Genomic DNA, 16,094 nt, shown 5'->3' on the forward strand with positions numbered 1-16,094 from the left:
TGTAAATCTACCCTCCAAGAAGGAGATTACATAGGTCGACATTGTATGAACCAATAACTAACGCCAATTTTCATCATATAGTTGGGCCGAACCAATCAAGGCCGCATCGTCGGAAGAAAGACAACGCCTTCAACAAGGATACGATACATGTGTGTCCTTGCTGGATCCAACCACGGAAGGCTAGTTCACTGGTTTCACCCTAGACAAAAGCATTGTTCCAATCACCATCTCAATTGTGCCACATATGCCGGTGCTTGAAATCTCTTTGGTGCCCTCCGGAGCTAGCCACTCATGGCCACCACTGGAACTCTTCACTAGTGTGCGGTGACTGACATATCTCGTGTAGAAGAAGAGTCACCAAACACATCAATTGGGGATAAGTGATCCTAGCTCACTTGGTTAGGGGAGTGGATGTACAAAACTAGCCAACCAGGTTCAAGTTTCAAGGGATTCAAATTTGGGTTCTTATTATTAAAAAACAAATCAAGCGAGCCTTAATGATGGATCTTGATGGGCTGCCCCACCGTCACGCACCTAATCTAGATTTCGTTGCCCATCGACGGAGCCGGATTTACTAGAGAATGGGTGTGCAAAGTTCAAAATTACTATGGATTTTGCTTGTTGGTTTTGCTAACACCGAGTGAGCTAGTTGTTTTAGAATGGAGCTAGACCAGATAATGGGTGTACATTTGGGGCACCCTTGTTTAGCTGTGGCTATGCCTGTGTCATTTCCGCGGGGAAATGTCGTCTACCGCAGCCCTGTTATGCGCTTGTCGGACCATCTCTTCTAACTCGCTGCACCAAGCCTTGACTATGTTTTAAGCACCCCCCCCCCCCCCCCCAATAAGGGGTGTCCGCCATCGGAGCAGAAGGCACTCACAGAAATCCATGCAAACATGAAACCACCATGTAACTATATCCTTAATAAAAAAAGGTATTACAAACATTATGACATTGTGAGAAGTGACATGGCATTACCCTAATATTTTTTTTGAAACGAGTATTACCCTAATAATGAAGAGACCCACAACGAACAAAGTTGCCACGCCTAATTGAGTACAAGATTTGGCTGAAAACAATATTCCATCTCCTTATCTCGCATGACCAAATCCTAAGAAGAGACCAACATGATGAGTTTAATTCAGTTCACACACGAACTGGGACGTACGTGTACGCTAGTAGAGAGGCGACTGTGCAACCCATTTAGGGTTCCGTTCGCTCGCTGACGATGCCTCCAGTCTGCTCCGTCTCCGGTGGCCTTAGGACCTTGGAGACGTGGCGGAGCACGACCCCTCACCGAAAGGAGGGTTCTCGTTCCTTTTTAGGTTGTTTTCAGTGTTTTCTTGAGGATGATGAGGCGGTGGCTGCATTATGATGGCAAATAAGGTCCTCTCTACCCTATTCTCGCTCCTGTGATGCATCTAGCACCAACAGAGTTATTTTCAGTGTGGTTACAGGGTTGACTATTCTGATCTATGGTTCTCATCATTGGCGATGCGTTGGTCCTTTGACAATGAACTATGGTGTTTCAGTTTAAGAATTTGAAAATGGTTAAAATGCTATGCACCAGAGCTATTCATGCTTGAATTTCAATTATTGTAGTATTTGCAAGTAAGATTCTCACTTTTATACATTGAGCAGTGATACGTACGGAGTTTAACCTACAAAGATTTACTACAGCCGCAGGGTAGAGAGCATTCCTCTTTCTCCCCCAGCACCACGATGAACTGAATACTGCCCCCATATTCTTTTCTTCGAGAAAACACATTACTTGAGTGCACTCTGGAGTCTGAATACAGATTGCGTAACTCAGCACAAATCCATGCAAGCATGAAACAACCATGTCACTATATATCGTTATGAAGGTACTACAAACATGATAGCACTGTCAAAACTGCTGCAGCTTAAGAACATCTCTCTATTGGTACACAAAAGTAAGCACAATCCAGCAAACTCTCAAGCATAAAATGACCAGCAAACAACGGGCACTGGGCGCATAGGCACTCCACAAGCTACCAAACTAGAAGCGGGTCTTGCGCTTCCGCCCTGTGTATTTCGTGTCAGCAGGAACCTCACGTCCTCTTTTTCTCATCTGCTCCTTTTTCCTCAGGAGCCAATCCTTGCCTCGACCGTTGTTCTTGTTGTTCACCTTCCGCCTCTTGTTTGACCGGTTCCGTCCATATGTGCCGACCTGCATTGGAGAAAATACATTTTTATCATAAATGGAAGACCATCATCTGTTCAGGGCCTACAAATTAGAGAGCAGAAAAAGAGAAGTATGGTCTAAGTTGATTCTTGATCAAGCACAGCCAGTTAGCTCACAGCCCAAGATAGCAGCAGTAGCAATTTCAAGAGTAATTGAACATACATGAATTACTGGGTAGAACTGAAAGTTTGCACAGGAATATTATGTTGCATAACCGATACATACAATTGGATTAAATGAATGACATTCGTTGATTAAGATGACATACATTATGATACTCGTAAACAAGGCTTTAAATCATGTTTTTTCTAAGTTACGCAGCAAGGTCTATGTCAGCTATCAGGGAATTTACGATAAACGATTTAAAATAAATAAATCACAATAAAGAGAAAAAAAGAAGACATGTTAATTTAGAAGTACTAATACATGTCCATGGCACCATTTTTGAGATCACAAACCATTGGATCAATCAAGTAACGTAAACAACATGTCCAAACGATTGAAAGGACGTGAAATGTTCAAATCTTTTAAGTCTTAAAAAGGACCTAGCTGGCAATGATGACTTGAAAACTGGAACCTATTCTTCTTCACTGTCAGTAGAGAGAGTTATGGGCGCTCAATGATCAATTGGTAATTGTGTGTCCTCATCTGAGGAGGAAGATGAAATCACTTCTTCCTCTTCATCTGGATTGAGCTTAGTCCTTTTGGGTTGCTTATTACTCCTGGTAACCCTTTTCCTCTTGCTTGTTCCATGTTCGGATCCATGGTCCTCAGGCTCAGAATTCATTGCTTGGTTCTTGATTGGTTCATCTCTTGCATTTTCGCAAAGCCGATCATTATCATCATCCTCAAGAACATCAACAAAAATAGTATCACAATGGGGTCTCTCTGTTTTGGTTCTTTTTCTTTCGCTCCAGTGTAGAGTTGAACTTGATATAATTACACCGCAAAAAAAAAGAGATAGCATCCTTAACCGTAAATAGGACAGCGATAGAATGTGCCTTAGTTAGATTTTAGACTTCCCAAAACGCTATAGCACAGCTATTTAAAACCTTGTTTGTAAAGAAGCTTAAGACTAGAAAAACATCATGGAATAAAGCAGCAGACAAAGGATAGAGATTAAGAGCAGTAAATAAGTTCAAAATGTATAAAACAGAAAATTGTCTTGTGAAAAGCGAGCTTACTGTTTGGTCATCATTGCTCTCATCGTCATCATCATCATCATCATCATCACTGCTGCACATCTCACCATCTTGACCTTTCGCCTTTGGGAGAGATGTGGCAACAGAAGGTGAACCACAAGTGAGGACAAGGTAGGATTTCTTTGCTTTCGAACTGTCAGAGGAAAGGCATCAGCAGAAGTCTACAGCATGAAATTCACAAGACTGTTCGCACACCATGGCTTCAAGGCAATGAAATTCTTACCTATGAGGCCAGTCAATAACCACTCCACCAGCAAAACCAGCATTCATGGCAAAAGACACGAGCATTTCAGTTTGCTTCACATTATCAGCATAAAATTGTAGAACGGCTCTTGCTCCCCTTGCTAGGCATCTATATAGTGATCCAAAGAAAGCCCTGAAAAATTATGCACACATCAAGGTTAAGAACTGGTTGCAGATAACACAAGAGATAGACTACAATATAACTTCACGTACTTTAACCGCAATCTTGGTTCATGAGATGACTTGTCAGCATTGCACAACCACTGTACACAGTCGACAAAGAGCAGTAGTGGAACAATTAGAAATGATGAAATAAACAAGGCAAGTTAGTTGCAGAAACAAAACAAGAACTTAAAAGGTTAACCTGAACTGCTGAAATACTGATTGCACCATCAATAACTCCTGGGCGCAGGCCTAAGCCCTGGAAGATGAGTTATTGTAAGCATAATAGTAGCTCAAAGTACCACAACTTGTGGTTACACAGCTGTGAAGAGGTTGATGTAGTTGTGTAAAGCAAAGATGTGAAATCATGGTAATTTCGCCACTCGGCAACCATACGGTTACGGAGAAAAGGCGATACTGCAATGTTTAGGTTCTTTGGATTCATTCTACTATTTTGGCACTACACAAAGGTTTGAAGGCCCATCTCATTTCATGGTGTCAAATCAAGTCTGCTTTTGAGATCAAGTATCTAATTTTATGGTGTCAATCAGGTCTGCTTTTGAGATCATGTATCTAATTTTATGGTGTCAATCAGGTCTGCTTTTGAGATCATGTTACGCAGAAGTCATGTGCACTATTATCATACCAAGAATGCATCCTATCACGTTGTTTTACCACATAACACATTAAACTCAACTGCAAGACTAAGAATCACTCAAGACAAGCCTACATGACATGTGGAGTCATGACATAAACATGGCATCTGGAACTCAAAAATCTCCACTAATCCAACGATATGTAATTTACCTCGCCCATGTCCGCGAGTAGGAGGTCACCCTCTGCTTCCCGCTCTAGAGCAACGTCTGCAAGGGAAAACAAAATTGAAGCTACATAACAGAAACTTAAGCAATACACCGACGTGCCCATAGTAGCTAGCAACAAGGCGAGTGGAGTTCCTCACCAAGCATGGACTCTGAAATATCGCAGCCAATCCAGTGGTGGCCATGTTCCGTCAACGTCTCACCGCTAAGTCCAGAGCCGCACCCTGCGATTCACGTACCACAGCTCAACCAAAGGAAACATAATTCTAGCAGTAGCAACACATATAATTGGACTGGACTGTGAGAGAGCGCAGGGCAGAAGCTGACCGATGTCGAGGAGCATCCTGGGGACGCCATCGTTGGGGAGGGCGAGCAGCTCCAGCGCCCGCTCGGAAATCCTCGCCTGGATTTCGATGATGCGGGACGAGGTGGTGTACTTGCGCGCCTCCGACTCGTTGTAGAATATCTCCGGCGGCGCCTGCACCTCCGGCCGCGGCATCTCGCCTCCGCTTCCTCCTTCGCGCCGCCGCCGAGCTCGCTCGTGTGCTCCTGCGCCGCCGCTGCTGCGAGGGTTTCTCTCGGGACTACCCACGCTGCGCCACACGCCTTTATGGGCCGCTGACGGGCCGTGGGCCGTAAACCCGGTACAAAAACATTTCGATGGGCCCGTAAGCCCACGGCCCAATGAAGAAACCCTAGTAGCATCTATAAAATCTCCCACCGGTCTAGGGCATCTTCCTCCATCACCAGAAGCAACCGCCGCCGCCCGAGCGCTCGCCGTCCCCTCGTCGCCGGAGACAGTACGAGCGCCGCCGCTCCACGCCATGGGTAACCATCTGACCCCCTCCTCACCTCGTCCTCTCTACTCAGTTCGTGCTTCTCGGTTTCTGACGAGCTGCGGTGGTGCGCTCAGGTAAGGTTCACGGATCGTTGGCCCGCGCCGGGAAGGTTCGGGGCCAGACGCCCAAGGTGGCCAAGCAGGACAAGAAGAAGCAGCCGCGCGGCCGCGCCCACAAGCGCATCCAGTACAACCGCCGCTTCGTCACCGCCGTCGTCGGCTTCGGCAAGAAGCGCGGCCCCAACTCCTCTGAGAAGTAGATCTGAGGCCCTTTTTTTGGTTCCCTAGTAGCTCTGCTCCGTTCCAGTATGCATGTTTTCCAGTACTGATGATTATTAAGACCTGAGTAAAGATCTGTATGACTGTTATGTTGGAAATGGAATATGCTTATATATGTGTTGCTTACTATTACGTGACGTTTTCTTATCCCAATGCCATGAATAATTTGTGTTATTTAGATAGTCATATTAGAATCGTCCAGATGTTTTCCTGTGTTACTGATTTTGCTTGTAGGTTTTAGTTATTTGAAAACTATTTATTGCCATTGTTTTTTTTTGGTGATGGCAGTGACGACTTGGTAATATTCAAGCTCAACAGACCAAATCACAGGTCATTCTCACTTGAGATTGATCTGTATGCTGATTATCCCGCTGAACCGAGCCATCACAATGTATCTATTTTTTTTGCTTTTAAGTTCGAATTTGCTTCTTATCTAGCTACTTTGGTGTTAACTAGAGTACTTGATTTCAAAATTGTTTCTGTTCTTCTGCCTTGGGTAGCTCAAATCAAGTCCATAACAGTAGAACATCACTTATGTTTGGTTATGTTGCGGATATGGTATACAAAAGAGTTCTGAGCTGCCCTATCTGTTGTCATATTTAGCTCATGTCTCTTTTTGGTTTTAGTAGGGTGATTTCTCTCTGATCTGAAAATAATTCTATGTGATGGCTGTGACGACTTGGTAATATTCAAGCTCAACAGACCAAATCACAGGTCATTCTCTTATGAGAATGATCTGTATGCCGAGTATCCCGCTGAACTGAGCCATCACATTTTTGTCCTTGTTGTCTATTTATAATGTGGCTCTTTTCGTTTCTCTTTTTGTTAGTTTTGCGTATTGTTTTATAGTAGGCTTTGTTGCGCTGATGACAAACAAGCTCCCTCTTCTGAAAGCACTGAGGACATCGCTGGCAGAATCGAACCTAATAACTTTATGCCACCACTGAGTCACTGTTGCCCTCCAACAATTTGGCTTACTAAATGTTTGTCTTATTTGTTTCTGTTTTTACTTTTGTGTCAGCTCAGACTGAACATTCTATTGAAAACTTCTTTGGACATCACTTGTTTATCGGATTTTATGTATTTTTCAAGTATCAGGTGATGAGATCTTGAAAAAATCTTAGGACACCTTCTGACACAGTGCTATTTTCCTGTGAATGAGATGTCGTTTGTATTCTGATGATACTATTTCTGTTTTTGTTTTGCTTATTGCATGTATATCTATCAAATTTTGTGGGATTCTTACAACAGTTTTATTTAGTTTGTTACACCTCTGGAGTATAATGGAAAACAGAGTTAAGCCAATGATGATTAGCTATATGTTGGAATTACCGTCAGATTACCAAATGACGATATTTTATGCGGCTTTCTGAGGTTGATTCCAGCCATTGTTTTACATAATATATAGTTGTTTTTTGTATCATCTCGTTTTAGTAGCTATAAACAACTTCTTTTGTCATGTGCAAATGTTATAATCACATTACCTTGTCTGTCTTGGAAGCATATTTTCTTATTTAGCTTGGTAATATTTCCTGTACTATTCTGTTAGCTATTCGTTAATTCTAACTTTGGCCTGATAGTCCTTCTCTGGTAGCTACAAGCATTGCCATAGGATCTATGATTGGGTCTAGATTTAGTTTCACTTATTTATAGGAACCTGTGACCACACATCAAGTGGGACACAGAGCCGATTATTGTGATTAAATTCCCACTTGTTAATGCATACCTTATTTGCTTTGAAGTTGTTACTTGGAAAATATAGCTATGATGACAAAATTTAAGGCTTGTTTCTCAAAACATTCGCAGTTGCCACCTAAGAGCTTTCGCCTTGCCAGGCTTGAGAGTTAATGCTGCCAATTCCTTCCTTGGATGTCTGAGCCTTGGTACTTTCCCAGTGTTGGTTTTTTCAAATACATTTTGCTAGATCCTTGGATATCTGATGCCATGCTAGAGAGATATTTTGTTCTTCCACTTTGTTTTGCTTCAATGGATGCTAATGCCCAGTGATGATGCATTATTGGCTTGTTTCTCAAAACATTCGCAGTTGCCGCCTAAGAGCTTTCGCCCAGCCAGGCTTGAGAGCTAATGCTGCTAATTCCTTCCTTGGATGTCTGAGTGCATATTTGAGCGTCCTGATCCATTAGTTCTTTTTTATCTAGGTCTTGTTTTCATTTATTGTGTGGTATTTATCAATTTTTTGTGGACTGGAATTTGGCTGGACAATGATGAAAAACACGATTAAAACACACCATCTTTCGGGACTGATCGGTGCACGATGTGTGCCATGCTGTCTAATCTGCAATTCTGATGTCCATTTCCCACCTTTCTAACTCAAAAACAAGTTCTTTCTCTCTAGTTCAGTTTTCTGTGCCTCTTTTCTTTCCTTGGTATTGGATTGCTTATTTTTCTGATTTTTGGTTATATGGCTGGACAATGATGATAACACGATTAAAACACACCATCTTTCGGGACTGATTGGTGCACAATGTGTGCCATGCTGTCTAATCTGCAATTCTGATGTCCATTTCCACCTTTGTTAACACAACACAAGTCCTGCCTCTCTAGTTCAGATTTCTGTGTTTTTTTCTTTCCTTGGTCTTGGATTGCTTATTTTTTGTGTTTGTTGGTGATATGGCTGGACAATGATGATAACATGATTAAAACACACCATCTTTCGGGACTGATTGGTGCACAACATGTGCCATGCTGTCAAATCTGCAATTCTGATGTCCATTTCCCACCTTAACTTGATTCTAGTTCAGATTTTCTTCAATGTTAACTTATTGGTCCGGTGAGGAAAAACCTTCTAATCATACCATCTTTCGGGACTGATCAGCTGTTATGCGGCTATGCTGTCATTCTGCAATTCTGAGGCCAATTTGAACATTTGTTTTGTGTTTGCTACTTGGTTTTTCTATCATTATTGAATATATGATGTGAATTTTAGGAATTGTGATTGGGTAGTTCTGTTTTTCAGGTGAAATGACCCATGATGATAACCTATATGAAAAACAACCATCTTTCGGGACTGATTGGCTTTGTATTGGCCATGCTGTCACTTCCAAATTTCTGAGGTCGTGTTCACCCATAATGTTTCCTTGATAATTGGATTTCTTCTCTTTGGGTATGTTATTGTTGCTGTTTTCTTGTTTTGTCTAAGACACCAATAATACCCACTTGTCTACCTTATATATCAGTGTCAACTGCAACTCTTATTGGTTGTATAATTATTACTACATGTTTGTCGGTGATATTACTACTCCCTTAGTTCTGGTCTAATTAACCCGGTGTAGTGGCTTAGGTAGTGGAGCTTGTATCTGTGGTTTCGTTTTGACTAAACAGGAGCAGAGCTAGTACATGTATATTGATGATATAATTTACAGTACTACAAATTTGATTACAATTTCTTATTTGTGTACTTGCGATGTGTATGATCCATATTTGTTAATAAACTTGCTATTATTTACTGTTACATAAACTGTGTTCTGGTCTAATTGACCCAGTGATATTACTACTCCCTTAGTTCTGGTCTAATTGACCCGGTGTAGTGGCTTAGGTGGTGGAGCTTGTATCTGTGGTTTCGTTTTGAACAAACAGGGACGTACATGTATATTTATGATATAATTTACAGTACAACAAATTTGATTACAATTTCTTATTTGTGTACTTGTGATGTGTATGATCCATATTTTTTTAATAAACTTTCTATTGTTTACTTTGTTACATAAGCTGTGTTTGCTAATTTTTTTTGTATGTCAATCTTTGTGGTACTTGCCAATCTTATCCAGTTTCTGATCTTGAGATTGAAAAATGTGTAGGAAAATAAACTCCCTTTTGTCTAAGCACTAGTGTTTATCACCTTTCATGCACAAATAAGTGCACCCATTATATGTGACCATAGTGGTGTGCGATACATCAAACTGGTTACCCCTTAACTCTTCTAACCCTAGTGTGGATGGTTGGACGTTATGTCGGGGCGGTGGCCCTGGATGAGATGGTGTGATGACCGTGGTCTGCCGTCGTTTGCCCTGGACAGTTTGGGTTGCGGGTGGACGGTTCGTTTGGCGTTGTAGCTCGAGAGCTAGCGGTGGTACGTCGGGATGGTGGCCCCGGAAGGTGGTGGTCTTGGTGAATGCGTAGGGCGTGATGGAGCAGCGGTATGTCGGAGGGCATTGACTTTGTGTCGCGAGGGTGACAAGGTCGTTTTGGCGCAGTTCTCTGAGCGGTTCGTCTTCTTCAGTTATAGTAGACACGACATCTTCTCTCAGGCTTGGTTGGCTAGTCTTCGCGAGTGTGTCGTTTGCTTGTATCAGTAGTGAGTTTGAGCGGGTTTGCCTTTGTGGCGTGGCGGGTGGGGGTTTGTCCCTGTGGTATGGTTTTCATCCGGTTTTCTTTTAAAAATTGTGCACTTTTTGCTTAATTAATCGATGGGGCAAAGCTTTTGCCTCCGTTTAAAAAAAAATTCTGTAATGTTTGATCTAGGAAAACTCTTAATGCACTACGCTAATGTGCTAATCTGTGTCTATTTTTAAAAAGTTTTACCCTTGATTACTTCTGTCCCTTTCTTGCTATTTATTCTTGTCTTATGATATTGAAAATGTTCTCTAAAGTCTGACCGTCAAACTCTTAAAAGTAAACTGGCGAAAACATGCTAAGAGCATCTCCAGCTGTTGATTGAGCTTTTAAGCTGTGTGGAACCTAGCTTGGAGTGTGGCTCTTTCCAGTTCCTCCAATTTAAACACCCTTCCAATTTAAACACACTTCCAGTTTGAAAATAGAAAATATGAATAAATGGAAATAGATTAAAAATCAAACGAAAGAAAGAGAGGGTTAACTAAGTAAAGGCTTTGGCAACTCTCTTTTGAGATGGATTTTGACCTGACCAGTGATGAATACATCAAAATTACGTACACCTACCAATCGTCCGCAAGAGTTTAACTTTTGATGATTATCTTGTGCATGATCACATAAGCATGTTGGGTTTTTCTCTTGAAAAAACCCAATGATCTTAGTGTTCATAAGTTTGAAGCAGAAAAAATAAAAGATTTGCCAGCGAAATCACAATCCAAACACACCCAACATTTTCATTAGGCTAGACTTAGTACTCCCTTGTTTAAAAATATATTTTCAATTTTATGTAAGATACCGATGTATCTTAAACTAAAATGCATCTAGTTACATTCATATCTGACAAAAGTAAGTCACCTATTTTTAGATGGAGAGAGTACAAATTTCCTCCAATTTTAGTGCAAAGAAGACCATATGCAAATGTTGTTGTTTTCTCTGCTGTATACCAGATGAGACTCCCCCTAATTTTTTTTAATTCATTCGAACTAAATGCGTTCTATGAAGAATTGCATTTTCTAGCTAGTTTAACCAAAAGACCAATCTTATGGAATAGACTAGACAATTATTTCCAACATCTCCCCTCAGGTCTAGGCCGGTGTGCCTTTTTTTAGATCTCTCATGGGTCTTAGGTATGTCATTGAGTTTTTTTAGCAAGACCGCAAATATGTATTTTAAATATTACGTTGACTAGGATTTCAATTCAAAATCTTGTAGATTACATATTCTAGCCTTTTTAGCCAAAAGAGACGACAATTATATTCGGCATCGTTAAAAAAATCGCAAAGAGAACTCAAAACTCTTATCCACTGGTACACGAGGAAGACCACCTGGTCACTTAGATCTCATTCCTCCACCATGAGAGACACGAACCAAACTGTGCATAGGTAAGGGCATCTCCAATGGAGCTACGCAAATAGACAGGAGCTATGCAAATAGACGCCGAGCCACCGTTTGGGTCCGCGCGTGCCTAAAATGTGTCTGGTAGCCCCTTCAGCGGGGCAAGGCATAGTGACTGGGCCGTCCGCAGCGACGCAAATGTGGCCCAAAAACGCGTCAGTTTTGCGTCTCTGCGGACGCACCGGTCGTCGCACAGGCCCGCCTGGCAGGGGCACAAATACTTCGTCTTTCGAATTTACGGGCGGCGCACTACAGCTTTTTAGGGCCGCGTTAATGGCGCGCCTCGGCTTTCACAAGTGTGCGCAGCTGGGCGACATCGCAGTGGCAGGACATCGAAGGCGAGATGGCATCCGAGCCTCTTAAAGGAACGATGTCGGCGCCCATTTCCCTGACCGCCCACCCTATCCACCCGACGGACGTCATGGGGAAGAAATGCTAGCCGTTCCACAATACCAAGAACGACCACAAGGCTAGTGGCTCGCGGTCCGGCAAGAAGTCCCGGGTCGGGCGGTAGGTCCGTATACAAGACCAAGAATGTCCACGAGGCTAGCGGCTCACAGTCCGACAAGAAGCCCCGGGTCGTGCGGTACGTCCGTATACAAGACCAAGAACGACCACGAGACTAGCGGCTCGCGGTCCGGCAAGAAGCCCCGGGTCGGGCAGTACGTCCGTATCGAGTTCGCGTGCCGCCTTTCGGAGGAAAACCGACCGGTGCCATGGTCGGACGCAAACCTGCCTGGAGGAGGCTGGTACCTCAACTCCAGGCGCGTGCCCGTACCCCCGTGGCGCGCGAGGATCGAGAGCGCCGGGACGAGGTGCACTGTCGGGGTACGCGCTCAACTCCTACAACTAGATCTCGTTCGGGACGTGGGAGTTCGACGCGCGCCGCTGCGCTGGCTACCTCGGCGACCTCGACTACTTCGACCACGAGATCGCCACGGAAGAACAGGTGAACGACGACGAGTACGGGACGAGGACGGGGACGAGGACGAACAGACGGAGCGCGCAGACTACGACCACGACGACGGCGGGCTGGCGTGGGATCCGGAGACCCAGCCGCTGGACATTAGCGAGGAGGAGGCCATTACCATGGCACTGACCAATAGCGAGCTCGACGAGCTCAACGAGCTCACTATGTGGGACGGGCTCGCAATCCAGATCCGCGAGTCGGCGCTTGCGCAGGGGAGGCCGGCGACTCCTCCGGCCACGCCGACGCGTTCCAACGACTGCACGCCGGCTGCTGCTCCGGCCTGGGATCCGTGGCCACCTTCACCACAGCCTCCTGCGCAGGTGACGGCCTGGCCGTAGTTGCCGTAGCCTGCCCTTCCTCCTCTACCGCCGACGTACCAGCTTCCATGGCCTACGCCGAAGTCCATCGACCTAGTCACCGACGACAAGCAGTAGCCATTAGCTAGTTTTTAGGACGCCTTTATGGCCTTTTAAAATTCTTTTTATGTTTTTTATTAATGTAAATTATGACTTTTATAAATGGGAAAAAAGTATGCGTCGTACCGTTGGAACCTTCCCGACGTAAACGGACGCGCGGTCGATTTTGACATTTAGGCCAGCGCGTGTCCGTTTGAGCGTCCCAAATGCGTCGCTCCGTAGAGATGCTCTAAGAAAAAGCACACACATGTATCAGTGCACGCTTGCCCAACACCACACTCAACGCAGACGCAAAGGTACCACCTGCTAGTAGGTAGCAGCAGCGACAACAATGGCAAACGTGAGCATTGCACAACTGTTTAGTCCCATGGATCCATCCATCACACCTTGACCTAACTAGCCAGTACATGTACTTCTACCCAGGCTAGCTCGACGCTGCTGTAAAAGGCGTCTCAAACAGCGCGAAGACACACCATAATTTGGTTTGTCTATTTCTTTATCTATGCGGATCCAATTCCACTTGAACCCCAAATCTACATGAGTTTAGAGCATCTTCAGACTTAGTCGCGTTCCTCAAAGCGACCTCTAAATCGCGCCGAATCAAGTGTTTAGGAGACGCTGTTGCTTGGTGCTACGTTTGGGACGTGTGTCTCTCCAGTTTCGCCCTTCAAACGAGGCCCTAAAATTTGTTTTCATTTTCGGTTAGGGTATTTGAAAACACAAACAATTTGTTAAACATAGCGCACAAATAAATATAAATATGTATTATTTCCAACTTAAAATACAACAAATCAACAACAAACCAAAAAAGTTGGGCTAGATCAAACGAGTAGTTCTTTCATGACCAATGGATACAATCGATGCTTCCAAGTATCCAAGAGAATCCTCTCGCTGCATTTTGGGTCATGATCCTTGCAGTCTCTTGTTCAGTTGGCCCTCTCAAGTACTATTTATTAAACTTTCCCACCACAGCTCGGCAAAACTTATACATGCACTCAATGGTAGTAGACTCACTAATGCGAATGTAGTCGTCATGTGTATCGACAGGTACTCCGTATGCAACCATCCTCATGGCGGCGGTGCACTTCTCAATCGACGAGAACCCGGTTGTGCCAATATCGTCGTGCTTCAGTTTGAAGTAGGGTTCGAACTCTCAAACGCCATGGAGGATATACATGACCAAACCCTTGCTCATCTATACCGGCGCTAAAAATTGCCGGCATGTGTTGCCTTTTCTGCGAAGAAGTCATTGTGCAGCTATCGGGCTTCGAATTCTTTCTTCCCGGCTTTGAACCTCTACGGCGTGGCCAAGTATGTTTTGGAGGGACGCGATGATCGACAAATTCCCCCGAAGGTCGTCGTCGAAGGCTTCCTCTTCCTCCATCATTTCCACGATCATCTCGTCCTCGCTATCCACGACTGAAGCAAAACAAATGGTTAAATTTCATCCGCGGTAGAGGAGGCAATGAACAGCAACGTGTCGGACCTACAAGACAAACCGCCAAACACCTTCTGTGCGCGTAGGAGGGGCGGGTTTGCCGGCGTGTTCTGGGACGCGTTGGCGAAGCAGCGGCGGCGAAAAGGGCGTCAGTCGTCACGACGGAGTCCAAAGCAGGAGAAATTGTCCGTCGAGACGGCCGACAAATCGAGCGGTGGCGGAGGGGTGGGAGACGCGGCGAGAAATAAATGCGAGAAGCAACCGTCCTAGATGTGGTCGCCGCCAGGTGGGTACCCGCCTCGCTTTTCGCTCTGTCCGGTGCGCCCGAAGCATCCCCCGTGGAGCGAGGACGACCTCGGGGCGCCGGACACCGTATTGGGCCGCGTTGGGCGAAAAGGCCCCTTGAGGCGCACGGCTGGGCAGGTAAAATAGCCGATGCACCTAAAAAAGCTTTGGGGGGGCGCTTTGGGGTACATGACTAGAGATGCTCTTGCCTCCAGTGGAAGCGACGTGGACAACCCAAATGTCCTCCCCGTTCGTCTCGGGCCCACTAGTCAGTCATATAAATAAATAAGATAGCATTTATGTTTTTTCATTAAAATTAAACTCAATTACAATGGATCTTGCCTAGGTTGTTCTCTACTCTACTCTAGGCCACGATGCGGGATGGACCAGCCCTGTTGGCCTGCCTCACCGTTGCAGCCCTAGCTTGTCGCCACTGGCATCGCTACTTGGGAGCGCGTGGATGGCGCCATGCGTCGTTCCTCGTCGTCACCTCCGCTTCGCGCGCCTCGCGTGTAGCCTCCATCATGGGAAGGCGGCTTGGCAACCATCAGCCTACGGCTGCTCGCCACTGCAACCTGCTGACGGGAGTGCTCCTTCACGCCGTCCTCGCATGCCGCGTTCACCTCCTCGAGGGAGCAGACACACACGACATATTCGAAGGAGGCCAACAAGGATGCCCGCTGGCCGCTCATCCGCAGATGGTTGAACTCCTGTCCCCAGCCACATCTTCATTGCCGCGTCCTCCAGCTCCTCATCGGACGACGGGTAGTGCTTGCGCGTGGCATGGGTCAGCTTGGACCATGTGGTTTGCAGACGGCGAGGCATGGTTCGTAGGTAGGAGTGCGGCGGAGAAGGAGGAGGACGGGTTTGTCTGTTGGGTGAAAGGGTCGCACGTCACGGCCTTTTATAGTTGGGTTCCAGGAATGCCGCTCGCGAACATTTCCTGCGTATTGAAGGCTACACGTCTGTTGGGATGCGAAGCGTCATAGCTGCAATGAGAGCGTCTTCCACGGGAAGACGATAAGGCCATAAAAATGTGTGTGGGTGGGTGGGTGGGGGGAGGGGGTGGTTTTTGGGTGCGCTGATCCAAACGGTTGTTGAGCTCACCTCCCAAATGGATGAAATCAGACATTTTGTTTTTGTTTGATTTAGGTTGAATCCTTTGAAAATACACTAAGATCTCCTTTGATTCATATGAATTGTGTAGAAGCTATGTAGGATTTAGATTCTATGATTTTTTTTCCTACACTAGTTATTCATAGAAATATATCTTATAGGAAATAATCCAAAAAAAATCGTAGTGCAAATCCGAAAACTCATCTTTCTATAGATATTTTTACGGGTAATCTTTCTATAGAATTCAACTAAATATGACGTACTAATCCTATGTTTTACTATTTCTATCATTTCCTATCCTACGAAACAAAGAACCCCTAAATGAGCAAAGTGTAGTGATAAGATGAGAGCATGCAATTCATATGACATGTCT

General features: G+C 44.9%; 2 protein-coding genes, 13 non-coding genes and 1 pseudogene across 15 annotated transcripts; 14 read left to right on the forward strand and 2 right to left on the reverse strand.

Annotated features, from left to right (window-relative positions):
• Window positions 1-1,823: 1,823 nt before the first annotated feature.
• Window positions 1,824-5,221, reverse strand: LOC127305512 (18S rRNA (guanine-N(7))-methyltransferase RID2). Its single transcript, XM_051335981.2, has 8 exons — window positions 4,962-5,221; window positions 4,775-4,858; window positions 4,621-4,676; window positions 4,016-4,072; window positions 3,865-3,914; window positions 3,632-3,784; window positions 3,391-3,541; window positions 1,824-2,191 (listed from the first exon to the last, which is right to left on the reverse strand). The coding sequence occupies exons 1-8, from the start codon at window positions 5,131-5,133 to the stop codon at window positions 2,021-2,023; spliced, it is 894 nt and encodes a 297-aa protein (XP_051191941.1). The 5' UTR covers window positions 5,134-5,221; the 3' UTR covers window positions 1,824-2,020.
• Window positions 5,222-5,329: 108 nt separating this feature from the next.
• Window positions 5,330-5,866, forward strand: LOC127305513 (small ribosomal subunit protein eS30z/eS30y/eS30x). Its single transcript, XM_051335982.1, has 2 exons — window positions 5,330-5,462; window positions 5,548-5,866. Exons 1-2 carry the CDS (start codon window positions 5,459-5,461, stop codon window positions 5,730-5,732), a joined length of 189 nt encoding a protein of 62 aa, XP_051191942.1. The 5' UTR covers window positions 5,330-5,458; the 3' UTR covers window positions 5,733-5,866.
• A 141-nt stretch (window positions 5,867-6,007) lies between these two features.
• On the reverse strand, window positions 6,008-12,872 carry LOC127309872 (uncharacterized; annotated as a pseudogene).
• LOC127311019 (small nucleolar RNA Z107/R87) lies at window positions 6,032-6,137 on the forward strand. The gene has a single exon (XR_007857513.1). It is a non-coding gene; the product is annotated as a small nucleolar RNA Z107/R87 (small nucleolar RNA).
• LOC127311022 (small nucleolar RNA Z107/R87) lies at window positions 6,416-6,521 on the forward strand. The gene has a single exon (XR_007857515.1). It is a non-coding gene; the product is annotated as a small nucleolar RNA Z107/R87 (small nucleolar RNA).
• Window positions 6,605-6,702, forward strand: LOC127311113 (small nucleolar RNA R30/Z108). Its single transcript, XR_007857602.1, has one exon. It is a non-coding gene; the product is annotated as a small nucleolar RNA R30/Z108 (small nucleolar RNA).
• LOC127311018 (small nucleolar RNA snoR31/Z110/Z27) lies at window positions 6,842-6,938 on the forward strand. Its single transcript, XR_007857512.1, has one exon. It is a non-coding gene; the product is annotated as a small nucleolar RNA snoR31/Z110/Z27 (small nucleolar RNA).
• On the forward strand, window positions 7,050-7,132 carry LOC127311029 (small nucleolar RNA snoR77Y). The gene has a single exon (XR_007857522.1). It is a non-coding gene; the product is annotated as a small nucleolar RNA snoR77Y (small nucleolar RNA).
• LOC127311038 (small nucleolar RNA snoR2/U65) lies at window positions 7,322-7,459 on the forward strand. The gene has a single exon (XR_007857530.1). It is a non-coding gene; the product is annotated as a small nucleolar RNA snoR2/U65 (small nucleolar RNA).
• On the forward strand, window positions 7,511-7,632 carry LOC127311106 (small nucleolar RNA SNORD14). The gene has a single exon (XR_007857595.1). It is a non-coding gene; the product is annotated as a small nucleolar RNA SNORD14 (small nucleolar RNA).
• Window positions 7,750-7,870, forward strand: LOC127311105 (small nucleolar RNA SNORD14). The gene has a single exon (XR_007857594.1). It is a non-coding gene; the product is annotated as a small nucleolar RNA SNORD14 (small nucleolar RNA).
• Window positions 7,969-8,064, forward strand: LOC127310929 (small nucleolar RNA SNORD96 family). Its single transcript, XR_007857435.1, has one exon. It is a non-coding gene; the product is annotated as a small nucleolar RNA SNORD96 family (small nucleolar RNA).
• On the forward strand, window positions 8,180-8,274 carry LOC127310928 (small nucleolar RNA SNORD96 family). Its single transcript, XR_007857434.1, has one exon. It is a non-coding gene; the product is annotated as a small nucleolar RNA SNORD96 family (small nucleolar RNA).
• On the forward strand, window positions 8,389-8,483 carry LOC127310926 (small nucleolar RNA SNORD96 family). Its single transcript, XR_007857432.1, has one exon. It is a non-coding gene; the product is annotated as a small nucleolar RNA SNORD96 family (small nucleolar RNA).
• Window positions 8,536-8,628, forward strand: LOC127310930 (small nucleolar RNA SNORD96 family). Its single transcript, XR_007857436.1, has one exon. It is a non-coding gene; the product is annotated as a small nucleolar RNA SNORD96 family (small nucleolar RNA).
• LOC127310925 (small nucleolar RNA SNORD96 family) lies at window positions 8,735-8,829 on the forward strand. The gene has a single exon (XR_007857431.1). It is a non-coding gene; the product is annotated as a small nucleolar RNA SNORD96 family (small nucleolar RNA).
• Window positions 12,873-16,094: the final 3,222 nt, after the last annotated feature.

The sequence above is a fragment of the Lolium perenne genome, chromosome 6, assembly GCF_019359855.2.
Source record: "Lolium perenne isolate Kyuss_39 chromosome 6, Kyuss_2.0, whole genome shotgun sequence".
NCBI lineage: Eukaryota > Viridiplantae > Streptophyta > Magnoliopsida > Poales > Poaceae > Lolium > Lolium perenne.

Coding starts and splice junctions, on each gene's coding strand:
- LOC127305512 (XM_051335981.2), bottom strand. CDS start 5,133: ATGCCGCGGCCGGAGGTGCAGGCGCCGCCGGAGATATTCTACAACGAG. Junction 4,859..4,961: donor CAGGATGCTCCTCGACATCG/GTCAGCTTCTGC, acceptor CGTGAATCGCAG/GGTGCGGCTCTGGACTTAGC. Junction 4,677..4,774: donor TATTTCAGAGTCCATGCTTG/GTGAGGAACTCC, acceptor TTTCCCTTGCAG/ACGTTGCTCTAGAGCGGGAA.